The 11,774-nt window shown below is 58.3% G+C and overlaps 1 protein-coding gene across 1 annotated transcript; it reads left to right on the top strand.

Annotated features, from left to right (window-relative positions):
• The first annotated feature begins 1,063 nt into the window (after positions 1-1,063).
• On the top strand, positions 1,064-11,205 carry SLC4A1 (solute carrier family 4 member 1 (Diego blood group)). Its single transcript, XM_068529865.1, has 18 exons — positions 1,064-1,097; positions 1,448-1,515; positions 2,376-2,556; positions 2,665-2,800; positions 3,249-3,372; positions 3,528-3,612; positions 3,767-3,963; positions 4,473-4,683; positions 4,927-5,133; positions 5,308-5,456; positions 5,571-5,765; positions 6,654-6,827; positions 7,273-7,362; positions 7,861-8,027; positions 8,522-8,775; positions 9,832-10,001; positions 10,102-10,278; positions 10,968-11,205. Exons 3-18 carry the CDS (start codon positions 2,403-2,405, stop codon positions 11,046-11,048), a joined length of 2,571 nt encoding a protein of 856 aa, XP_068385966.1. The 5' UTR covers positions 1,064-1,097; positions 1,448-1,515; positions 2,376-2,402; the 3' UTR covers positions 11,049-11,205.
• The last annotated feature ends 569 nt before the right edge of the window (positions 11,206-11,774 follow it).

Below are 11,774 nucleotides of genomic sequence, written 5' to 3'. Positions count from 1 at the left end.
CCTGCCCTCAGACCTACAAATCCAACCCCTCACTCACACTTCTTTCCTCTGACCCCATTGTCTCCCAACACCTGGGATCCCCCTTCACTCAAGTACAGCCCCCTGTGGGGACGAATGGGAGACCCCAGGCTGCCCTGTGTCTCACTCAGCCTGTGCCTTTCCCCTGCAGGGACCTGCAGTGTGGGTTATGCTGGGGGCTCAGATCACTACAGACAATTGAACAATCAGGACAGAGCCATGGCGGATTCACAGGTGAGTCTTTGATGGCATCTGCAGGGCTCCTAACCCTGGACTCCTACCTTCACGGAGGTTTGTGGAGCCCCCTCCACAGCCCAGCCCTGATGGCAACTTCTCACAGGAGAATGAAGATAAGCTGGAGGAGTTTCTAGAGCAGAAGGAATATGAAGACCTTGGGTTCCCCACGCTCCAGGTGGAGGAAGCAGAAGGTGAGCCCCATCTCCCTCTCTCCTGCTGGGATGGGCTGCTGAGCCCCATCAGACACAGGTGGGGAACTTGTCCTCCCCTTCTCCCCGCTCCCCACCGGCCCAGCCCCAGGGCCAGCTCTCCCACAATCCTGGCTGATTGAAGGATAAACAGAGTTTTGTTTGAAATGATCACAGGAGGTGACTGGGGTGGGGGTGGGGGCTGGAGGCAGGACCAGTCACCCATCACTGTGCCCCTTAGATTTGTAAGAGGGCAACCAGGCCTGTCGGGGACGAGGGCATGAGCCCGCATGCCACCCGTGCCCATCCAATGCCAGCTCCCAGGCCAGGCACTGGGCCTGTTCTGGGAACATCGTTCTGTTTGGGGGTCCAGAAGTCCTGAGAAATGGGGGGCCGTGGGGACCCTCAGGGCGGAGAAACATCAGGAAACCTTCCTGGGCCTGCCCAAGGTCTCGGTTGGGGAGCCCCGGGAAGGGACCTGTTTACTGTCAACAGGACTTAAGTGCTGGCAATTGGTATTGGAGATAAGAGGCCCCTCTGGGAAATGAGGGCTGGGGGTGTAGGGGCCAATAATATAAGGGCGGACCCCACGGGGCACCCGAGCTCCACTTGGAGGCAGCGAGAAGCTACTGGCTGGTGGGATTGTTGAGGCAGGTGGGAAGAAAGAAGGGAATCTGGTCCCAGAAGGTAGCAGGAGAGGGAAGAGAATTGCCATTCAGGACTCCCCAGTCCCCCTGGAGATGACCCTCCTCGTCACCACTGAGGATGAGCCCCAGGGGTCCTTCACAGCGCTAAGATGGGGAGTGACAGTGCCAGGCTGGGTGGCCAAGAACAAGCGTGGGGGGCCACAGCCCACTGAGCAGCAGGGGCAGGGTCCCAGCCAGGGGCAAGGGGAGGGAGAGCGGCATCACCCCGTGTGGTGTCCGAGGCTCACGCTGGGTGGTGCAGGAAAGTCTTGCGGGAATTGTCTGGGGCCAGTGCTAACCGGCCCTCTTGATTTTCAGCTCAGCTCACCGAGCCGACAGCCACAGACTACCACACCGCGCCGCACCGCCCCCCAGACATCTTCGAGGTGAGCACCCCAGCCTCCCCCGATTCTCTTTCCTGTGCTGCCCTTGGGATCCATCATCCTACCAGGGGAGGGGAGGAGCAGAGGGGTAGCTACCGTTTCAGGATGGGGGAGACCCCACAAACAGGGAGAGAAGGAATGGGCATCCTGGGAAATAGGTAAAGGACATCTCCCAGTGAGGGGGCAGACCCGGGGCCCCCTTCCACTGATGGGGGAGCTCCCTGGACAGAGATAAACTGATAGCTGGAGGTCTGAGCCACCAGGTCCGCTGGCCCTGGCTGGGCTGTCAGTTACTCCCTGGGGAAGCACAGAATTAAATACATGCTCTCCTCAGCCCAGTCCCCCAAGGCCCCCCACGTCCTTGCTGGACTCCAGACGGTCTAGCTGGTTAGAAATTTGGGTCTGCCCTCAGCTAGGCCCCTGGGACTGGCCATCTGGCCCCAAGGAACCCCAAGGGCATGCTGAGCCCACGCAACAATCTTGGAGGCAGGAGGCTGACCCAGTGACCCCAAAGGCTTCCCTCTTCTTTCCTTTCCTGCCCACTCTAGCAGCCCTTTTGGCCCAGAGTTTCTTCAAATGCCTCTGAAATGGGGTGAGGGGCCTGGTCAGGAGGTTGGGGAACAGAGCCAGAGGTGGGGGACCCTCAGTCATCTCCTCACATGTCACACCTCACTCTACACCCTGAGGATGTAGCTCCTGACGGTCCCTTCTGAGCTCATGCTCTGCCCTGAGTGCTCCAGGACCCTGGGCCTCTGACAGACATCTCTCAGAGCCTGCTGAGTGCCCACCGTGCCCTGGGCTTCCAGCCTCCCCATAGCCCTGCCGGGGGCCTGAGGGACTAATTCAGGCCTGCGGGGCTGCAGGTCCTCGTGGAGCTGCGGGAACTAGTGATGGATGAAAAGAACCAGGAGCTACAGTGGATGGAGACAGCGCGCTGGGTGCGGCTAGAGGAGAACCTGGGGAAGGACGGGATCTGGGGCCGCCCACACCTGTCTTACCTCACCTTCTGGAGCCTCTTGGAGCTGCAGAAAGCCTTTGCCAAGGGTGAGTGAGCCCCTCTGTGCCCCTCTGCGTGTGACCCCTGCATGTGAAGCTGCTAAGGAGGAGGAGGGCCAGGGCCAGCCAGCCCACTCACCCCTCCCCTGCCTGCAGGTACTGTCCTCCTGGACCTGCCAGAGAAATCCCTGGCCGGGGTGGCCAGCCAGCTGCTGGACAGGTTTATCTTCGAGGGGCAGATCCAGCCTCAGGACCGAGAAAATCTGTTCCGGGTCCTGCTGCTCAAACACAGGTGCCCCTGCCTGCCAGGCCCTGGATTCCACACCCACAGGGCCCATCTCCCCGGCCCGCCTGCCCCAAGCTCTCCCTGGGGGTCCAGGTGGCCCCTCCCTACCAGGCTGGGTCCCACTTTTCTTCCACAATGTCTCCTGCTTCCAGCACGTCTCGAGCGGTAGCCATGTCTCCATGCTCAGGTTTGGGGGCCACTGGTCCCCAGGAGGGCGGACTCTCAAGGTCCCTCTCTCCATCCATTCTTCTGGCTCCACCTACTCATTCCAGACAGAGGCCACCCGCTTCCATCCACAATGTCCTTCAGAGGAGGCTGATTCTCCTTCCGCCCTGGGCCTCTCTAGCCTGGTCACTGGCAAGTCCCATGTCCCTCCCACCACCGGTCTCCACTCTGCTGACAGCCCAGGCTGAGCAGCCTACTCAGCGCATGTCCACTGTGTGTCGTCCTGCAGCCACGCCAGAGATGTGGAGGCCCTGGGGAGTGTGAAGCCTGCAGTCCTGACACGTTCTGGGGACCCGTCACAGCCTCTGCTCCCACAGCATCCCTCGCTGGAGACAGAGCTCTTCTGTGAACAGGTGAGGCTGTACCAGGGGTGTGTGAGGAGAGCCGGAAAGCTCCCAACCTGAACATGGTTCGAAATGAGAGTGGGTAGGGCAGACGGGGTGGGCTACTCAGGCGTCCAGGGTCCAGAGTGGCCGGAGGACTTCCCTCACCACCCTCCTTGCAACAGGGAGAGGGGAGAGCGGAAGGACACTCGTCATCTGCAATGCTGGGAAAGAGTCCCCAGGACTGGGAGGCCACCCTGGTGCTAGTGGGTAAGTGGGCAGAGCGTCCATCCCTCCCCCCTTCACGTCCCCTGCTCCTGCCTCCTGCCCTGGCCCAGCCTGCCTCTCCCTAAGCCTGGACCCCAGCAGCGCGCCTCCCCCCCTTGGCCTGGCCCGACCACCTCACTTCGTCTGTCCCCAACAGGCTGTGCCAGGTTCCTGGAGCGGCCAGTGCTGGGCTTTGTGCGACTAAAGGAGCCTATGGAGACAGAGCAGAAGCCAGAGGAGCCGGAGGAGCCGGCAGTTCCCGTGCGCTTCCTCATTGTGTTGCTGGGACCCGAGGCCCCCAACATCGACTACACCCAGCTGGGCCGGGCTGCTGCCACCCTCATGTCAGAGAGGGTGAGGAGGGGCCAGCGAGGGCTGGGGGAGCCCAGGGGGCTGGGTGGCTGCTGAGGCCTCGTCCCCGGCCCCGGTTACTTTAACTTCACTAGTTTGGCCCATTCAGTCTGATCTAGCTGCTTCCATCCTGTCTGGCCAGGGGGAGTCCAGGCCCGTGTAGTCTGGCCTAGGCCCCGCCTGATCAGGCCTGGTCTAGTCTGGCCCGCTCTGCCCTGGTTCTGTCTGGTTAGGTTTGGCCTGGTCTGGCCTGATCTGCTCTCGTTCCATCTGGTCTGCTATAAGCCACCTGGTTCGCTTTAGTTCTTTCTGCTTTCCCGACTCAGGGCCCTGTCTGCCTCCCCAAAACCCTTTCAGAGTAGAAGGTGGAAGCCCAGGGGGGAAGGAAAATCAGTTCCTAGCAAGCAGGAGCTGGGTGAGAGGGTTCTGATCCCCAGAGGCCCTGGCTGTGGCCTCTTGGATCCTTTTGTTGAGCAGGTCCTAGTGGCTCTGACCTTCCTTCCTGCTCCCAGGTGTTCCGCACTGATGCATACTTGGCCCAGAACAAGGAGATGCTGGTCCATTCCCTAGAGGGCTTCCTAGACTGCAGTCTGGTGTTGCCTCCCACGGACACGCCCTCTAAGGATGCCCTGCTCAGTCTGGTGCCCGTGCAGAAAGAGCTGCTGAAAAGACGCTACCTGCCCAGCTCTGCCAAGCCAGAGCCCAGCTTCCTCAAGGGCCTAGGTACCTGCCCTGCCCAGCCCTAGGCTTGCTGAGCCCCCAGACCATCAGACACCCTAGCACAGCCCTGTGAGCCCCTACCTCCCCTCTTCCCATTAAATCTCCCATGTCCCCTCTCCCTGTCCTCACGCCTCCCAGCCTCCTGGACCACCCTACATTCCCATCAGACAATCCCCTTCTCGATTCCCTTTTCCCCACACTTCCCCTTTCCACCCCCCGTGACCGTGGTCCTGTCCTTCACTACAGATTTGAATGGGGGTCTAGAGGACACCCAGGATGACCCTCTGCAGCGGACAGGCAGGCTCTTCGGGGGGCTGGTACGTGACATCCGGCGCCGCTACCCCCGCTACTTGAGTGACATCACAGACGCATTGAACCCCCAGGTCCTGTCTGCCATCATCTTCATCTACTTTGCCGCCCTGTCACCCGCCATCACCTTCGGTGGCCTCCTGGGTCAGTGCCTCTGTGTGTCCCACTAACCCTCACCTCTGACCCTCTGGCCTCTGTATCAGCCCTGACTTTGCCCCGATCTGACACTCTGGACCCCTACATCAGCTTGTCAGTGAAATGCTCTATCGGCCTCTGGAAATGATCTTGACCTTACCGCACTGTCACTTCCATCCACAGGAGAAAAGACCCATAACCTGATGGGTGTGTCGGAACTGCTTATCTCCACTGCGGCGCAGGGCATCCTCTTCTCCCTGCTGGGGGCTCAGCCCTTGCTCGTGGTGGGCTTCTCAGGACCCCTGCTCGTGTTTGAGGAAGCCTTCTTCTCGGTAGCTCTGTTCTGGCCCCACTGTCACCCTGTAACTGGCCCCTGGCCCAACCTGCTTAATGCACGGGGCCTGGGCCCATTTATCTGACCCCAGCTCCCTCTGACCACTCTACAGTTCTGCAAGAGTAACGGCCTGGAGTACATCGTGGGCCGTGTATGGATTGGCTTCTGGCTCATCCTGCTGGTGGTGCTGGTGGTGGCCTTTGAGGGCAGCTTCTTGGTCCGCTTCATCTCCCGCTACACCCAGGAGATCTTCTCCTTCCTCATCTCCCTCATCTTCATCTATGAGACCTTCTCAAAGCTGGTCACGGTGAGGGCCATGGGAGTGTTAAGAGGCACGTGTGCGTGCATGTGTGTGTGCGTGCGTGCACGTGTGTGTGTGTGTGACTGTGCACAAGATGTGTGACTGTGGGTGTCATAGCACATGTGTCTGTATGGCATTTATGTGGCCGTGTTTTCACGGTATGTGACTGTGACCACATACATGTTGCTGCCTGCTGTCTGTGGGCCGGTATTCTCACCATGGCTGTGCGGAGTGACGGTGCATGAGAGCTCCCCCTGCCTGCACAGGCCCATGTGTATAACCACATGCAGTAACCAGTGGGCACGTGTGAGACTGAATGTGGGAAACTGCAGGCATGGCGGGGTAGCAGGGGTTCTGGAGACTCTGAAATCCCCCACTCCTCCTGCAGTTGCCCTTAGGAACTGCAGGGCCTGCAGAGGGCATGCCCTCTGGGTGGATACTGTACATCTACCCCTGATTCTGTTGGTCGGTGGGTCTTTCTCTGGTTTCCAAGTCTCTGGAGCCTAAGTCTTTTTAGGAACCTCCTTGGCACTTGTTTCCTGTCCTCCAGGCTTCTCATGGCTCCCAGGCCCTGGATGCTCGTGTGTGCGCACACACACACACACACACACACACACACACACTCATTTCCTCCATGGCCTGCCCCGCCCAAGCCTAGCCTGGTCCTCAGTCCTGAAAACCAAGCTGTGGAATCCCATTGCCTCTGTTACTATGTCAGTTGAGGAAGAAGATAGGTAGATGGATGATGCATGGCTGACGCATAGACAGACGGATGGATGAATGGATGATGAATAGAGAGAGATGGATGATGGATGGGTGGATGATGGACAGATAGATGATGGCTGGAGGATGGATGGATGGGAGGAAAGAGGATGCCTTGGTTTTCTGCTGCAGATCTTCCAGGACCACCCACTGCTGGAGAACTATGACCACAATGTGACAAGAATACCCAAACCTCAGGCCCCCCTGCCCAACACAGCCCTCCTCTCTCTTGTGCTCATGGCTGGCACCTTCTTGTTCGCCATGATGCTGCGCAAGTTCAAGAACAGCTCCTACTTCCCTGGCAAGGTCAGCGCATCCCCCCCACCTGTCCTTGCCTACACTGCCCTATCCCAGTCTACAGTACTCCCCTCAGCTTTCCCAATGCCATGAGTTCCCCTTCTTACCCTAGATTCCCATTTCCGATTCCAACCCTCCCTCCCCCCTCATCATGCAGGATTTTACTCTTGAGACAAGCGCATCTCCCTTTCTCGGCACGTCCAGGCTGAGAACCCAGTGGGGAACCAAGGACAGTTCTTGGAAGGGGGTGGAGAACCTGTGGGGCCGGGGGTGGGGCTGGGCCAGGTGAACAAGAAAGGAGGCAGGTATGTTGAGAAGCAGGACAGGGCATTAGATGTTCCCCCTGGGGAGAGTGGGACCCCCTGGTGAAGATGGGGCAGGAGTGGGGGCAAGTGGCAGGTGAGAGGTGGGAAGCAACTGGGCACTGACCACTGGTCCCTTCACCTGCCCTCAGCTGCGACGAGTCATTGGGGACTTTGGGGTTCCCATCTCTATCCTGATCATGGTCATGGTGGATGCCCTCATCCAGGACACCTACACCCAGGTGACCCTCTCCCCCACCCTTATTTCATTCCCCCAGTATGCCCCCTCCCCAAAACTGCCTTCCCAAACCTGAAGCCAGCTAGAACTACCCCTTCCCCAGCCCTGTCTCTCCAAGCAGCCCCATGTTCTTCCCACAGCCCTTCAGGACCCCTCTGGCTGAAGAAAGGGTCTGGGTCAGTTTGCCCCCTTTCATTCCTTAATCCAGGGCAGTAGGAAAGAATCCGCTTTGAAGCCAGGTTGATCTGAGTATGAATCTCAGTTTTGCTACCAAAGAGCTGTGCAATGCAAAGCCAGCTACATAACTTCCCTGATCCTGTTTCCTCATCTATAAAGTAGGGAATGAGAAAATGTATGTAAAGGGCTTAGTGCAGTGACTGAGTACAAAGTAGATGCTCAATATAAGTAAGTTCCCAAGTGCCCAGGACCCTGGTTCTCCCTGTCCCCACCTTTCCCCATCCCCCTGTCCCCAGGTGTTCTCACCAGCATCCCCCTCCCACAGAAACTCAGTGTACCTAAAGGCCTCACCGTATCCAACACCTCGGCCCGAGGCTGGCTCATCCACCCGCTGGGCTTATATAAGCCATTTCCCATCTGGATGATGTTTGCCTCCGCCCTGCCTGCCCTGCTGGTCTTCATCCTCATCTTCCTTGAGTCCCAGATCACCACGTAAGAGCCAGGGTGGGACTGGGCCTGGGAGGGTCCGAGGCAGAGAAAGGGACAGGCTCCAGGCAGGCAGGACATCAGGGACTGAGTGCTAGTAGGAATGATGGACGGGCAGGAGGTCCAGGTTTTGTGGGACATGACATGGTACTATTTGGGGAGCCCTTTTTAATAAAAAGAATATAAAATGAGAACTATAAAGTTAGGTGCTAGATCTTGGAAAGGGCCTGTACCCGTGAGGTTCCCTGAAGCTTATGCTTCTTTAGCTTCAGTGTAGATCTGCCGGTGGGTGTTCTAGGCGACGATGAAGACACTTCTGCTCTTAGAGTCTCGATTCTCAAGATGGTGCAGGAGGGAGGGGAGAAAGGAACTCTAAGGGAGATGGGCAAAGAAGGATAAACTAAAGTACAGAGGGACCCAAGTCTAGGGAAGGAAAGAGAGGGTAAAGGGGGTTGGGGTGAAGGAGAGCCCTGGTTACTCCTGACCTTCCACACCCCCAGGCTGATCATCAGCAAACCGGAGCGCAAGGTGGTCAAGGGCTCTGGCTTCCACCTGGACCTGCTGCTGGTCATGGGCATGGGCGGGGTGGCCACCCTCTTTGGGATGCCCTGGCTCAGTGCCACCACTGTGCGTTCTGTCACCCACGCCAATGCCCTTACGGTCATGAGCAAGGCCAGCGCCCCAGGGGCTGCAGCCCAGATTCAGGAAGTCAAGGAACAGCGGATCAGCGGGCTCCTGGTCTCTGTGCTCGTGGGTGAGTGAGGATTGGCCACACTTTCCAGCACCCTCAGCCCCTGCCCCTTAGGATCCAGTGCCCCTCCAGCCCTGCCCACCCTGCAGCCAGGTCTCCCCAAACACCCACTGCCCACATCTCCCCAGTGTCAGTTATTCACATGAAGGAATTCTGGAGGAAATACCCAAGGCACTGAAATGGGATCTGAGGGGGATGGAGGGGGCACTCCATTACTGGAAGCTTCCCTAGACAAGACCCTGTACTCTGAGCTTCTCCAACAGTTCAGTGAACTGTGGGTTCCAGCCCTGCCCCGCTGCTGTCTAGGTATCCCACCTTGTCTCTGGACCTCAACTTTCCCTCTCTGCACCATTAGAGGGTTCATTAGATGCCTGAGCTCTCTCTAGCTGCTCTGTGACTCATACAAAGGCCAGTGCTCCTAGGTGGGGGTGTGAGGTGAAGACAGAGGGTCACTGATCTGAGTTCTAGAGCAGCTGACAGTCCAGTTGGGCTTGGTGTGGGCAGCACCATGGTCGCTGATGGAGAGGCCAGGGAAGTTTCCTAAAGGAGGCGAAGCTGATGTCAGCTGGAGGAGGGCTGGGATTTGGGTAGGTGGAGGGTGATGGAGGCATTCTGGGCTGGGGTAAGAGGAAAGGTGGGCTTCTCTGCCCTCTGTGACTCCTTAGGTTAAAGGAGTAGGCTTTGAAGTCAGGCAGGCAAGAGTTTGACTCCCTGTTCTGCCACTTACTAGCTGTGTGGCCTTAGGTTAGTTGCTTCACCTCTCTGAGTCTGCTTCCCCATCTGCAAAATGGGGGTAATATCTATTAAGAGGCTCCAGGGAATTCCCTGATGGTCCAGTGGTTAAGACTTGGTGCTTGCACTGCTGTGGGCCCGGGCTCCATCCCTGGTGGGGGAAATAAGATCCCAGAAGGTTCCCGGCGTGGTCAGAAAAAAAAAAAAAAAAAAAAAGAGGATCCACTAAAAGGGTTCCATATAGTCCCTGTGACTTCATTCCCCAGCCTCTGCTGGCGCCGATCCTCTGGGGCAGCTGGGACTAAGACTGCGTGGTTCTCCCCACAGGCTTGTCCATCCTCATGGGGCCCATCCTGTCCCACATCCCCTTGGCTGTGCTGTTTGGCATCTTCCTCTACATGGGGGTCACATCCCTCAGTGGCATCCAGCTTTTTGACCGCATCTTGCTTCTGTTCAAGCCGCGCAAGTACCACCCGGATGTGCCCTACGCCAAGCGGGTAGGGGGCCCTCCCGGCTGCCCAGGTCGGGGCGGGGTGGGGGGGGGGCGGGCCTGGGTGCCTGGGCAGGGCAGGCCATGACCCCAGCCTCCGCCCGCAGGTGAGAACCTGGCGAATGCACTTGTTCACGGGCACTCAGATCATCTGCCTGGTGGTGCTGTGGGTGGTGAGGAGCATCAAAACCATCTCGCTGGCCCTGCCCTTCGTCCTCATCCTCACGGTGCCCCTACGCCGCTTCCTGCTGCCACTCATCTTCCAGAACCTGGAGCTCCAGTGTGTGAGTGGCTTCTCCCACCACCCAGCCCGCGCCCCTCCCCCCATTTCCTATGGCCAGAGGGCACAACTCCAGAGCAGAGGGCAGTGAGCGGTCATCAGTGGGGCTCAGAGAATGTGAGAGGTGTGTCTGGGAACTAAGGAAGGCAGAAGAGCATCGTGATTAAGGTCTAGGTTGGGGCCTGCGTCCAAATCCCGGCACTGCCACATCCCAGTGTGTGTGACCTGGAGCTAGCGGCCTCGTTTCTCTGTGCCTCAGTTTTCCTCACCTGTAAAGAGAGGAATAATGACAGGGTTGGTGAGAGGACTGAGAGGCTCACGAGGTGTGTTCCACATGGGTGGTCCCCACCACTGAGCGGCTAGTCCTGTGGTCTTATAAACCATCCGGAGAGTGGCTCTTCCAGTAGAATTCTTCCACGATGTGACACAGGTCACTGTGGCGCTGCCCCGGTGAAGGGGGTCTCCTGCCTGCCCTCTGGAGGCCCTCCCCTACCAGGGCACCAGATTCCTGGGGGCTCCCCACCCTGAGGAAACCTCTCATCTAGACCAACCCTAGGAGATGCAGGGACAGGACAAGACTTGTGCAAGGTTCAAAGAGAGACAGGCTCTCCTCACCGCAGAGGTGCCTCAGCGCTGGGGGGAGGGCTCACCTGGGCCCTCAGCCACTCACCCTATGTCCTTCCTCCCCCGCAGCTGGATGCTGACAATGGCAAGCCGAACTTCGATGAGGAGAATGGCCAGGATGAATACGATGAGGTGGCCATGCCTGTGTGAGGGGAGGGCCCAGGTCCCAGAGCCCCCTCCATCATTCCACTTCCCCACTCTCCCAGGAAAAGCAGAAGTTCATGGGCACCCTACGGACTCCCAGGTCCCTCCTGGGGCAGGAGTCGAGGCCCTGGGGCCATGGGTGGGGGAAGGAAAGGGTGTCTAGGAAACCTTGCATGAAGGGTAGACTGGCTTTTCTGGATGGAAAAGGCCAGTGGGGCCCACAGTAGGGGATTCGCTGTGCAGTCCCTCCTGTGGCCACACTGCCACCTGGGGGTCCCACCCTGGAAGACTTAGATCCAAGCCCTACCTCCTCATGACACAGACAGGGGAAGTAAAGAGGATGGGAGTTGGGTGGGGGGGATTCAAATTCCTGCTTTCTGTGTGACCTTGGGCAAGTCCCTGGATCTCTCCAGCCTCTGCTTCCTCGTCTGCAAAATGGGTATATTGATAATCACACCCACATTACAGGATGGTTTCTGAGGACCAAAGATAAACGTGAAAAAAGGGCTTCGTAAAATCTGAAAGGACTATTATACAATAGTCATCATTCTTCAAGCCTGCCCAAAGTCACATAGCTCCTGAGCCATTCAGCTGGGATTTGACCTCTGAGGCCAGAGTCTACTTCAGTCACCCACCTTTCCATGCTTAGAGATGCCCCTGCTGGCCCCTCTCTTCCCCCCTCTCTGCTCCCACTGGGGACCCTCTTCTCTGGGGCGGAGGAAGGTGTCCTGG

The sequence above is a fragment of the Eschrichtius robustus genome, chromosome 20, assembly GCF_028021215.1.
Source record: "Eschrichtius robustus isolate mEscRob2 chromosome 20, mEscRob2.pri, whole genome shotgun sequence".
Lineage (NCBI taxonomy): Eukaryota > Metazoa > Chordata > Mammalia > Artiodactyla > Eschrichtiidae > Eschrichtius > Eschrichtius robustus.
The sequence above is the reverse complement of the archived record's forward strand: the minus strand, read 5'-3'. Positions and strand labels throughout refer to the sequence as shown.

Coding starts and splice junctions, on each gene's coding strand:
- SLC4A1 (XM_068529865.1), top strand. CDS start 2,403: ATGGATGAAAAGAACCAGGAGCTACAGTGGATGGAGACAGCGCGCTGG. Junction 3,613..3,766: donor GGCCACCCTGGTGCTAGTGG/GTAAGTGGGCAG, acceptor TGTCCCCAACAG/GCTGTGCCAGGTTCCTGGAG. Junction 6,828..7,272: donor GCTCCTACTTCCCTGGCAAG/GTCAGCGCATCC, acceptor ACCTGCCCTCAG/CTGCGACGAGTCATTGGGGA.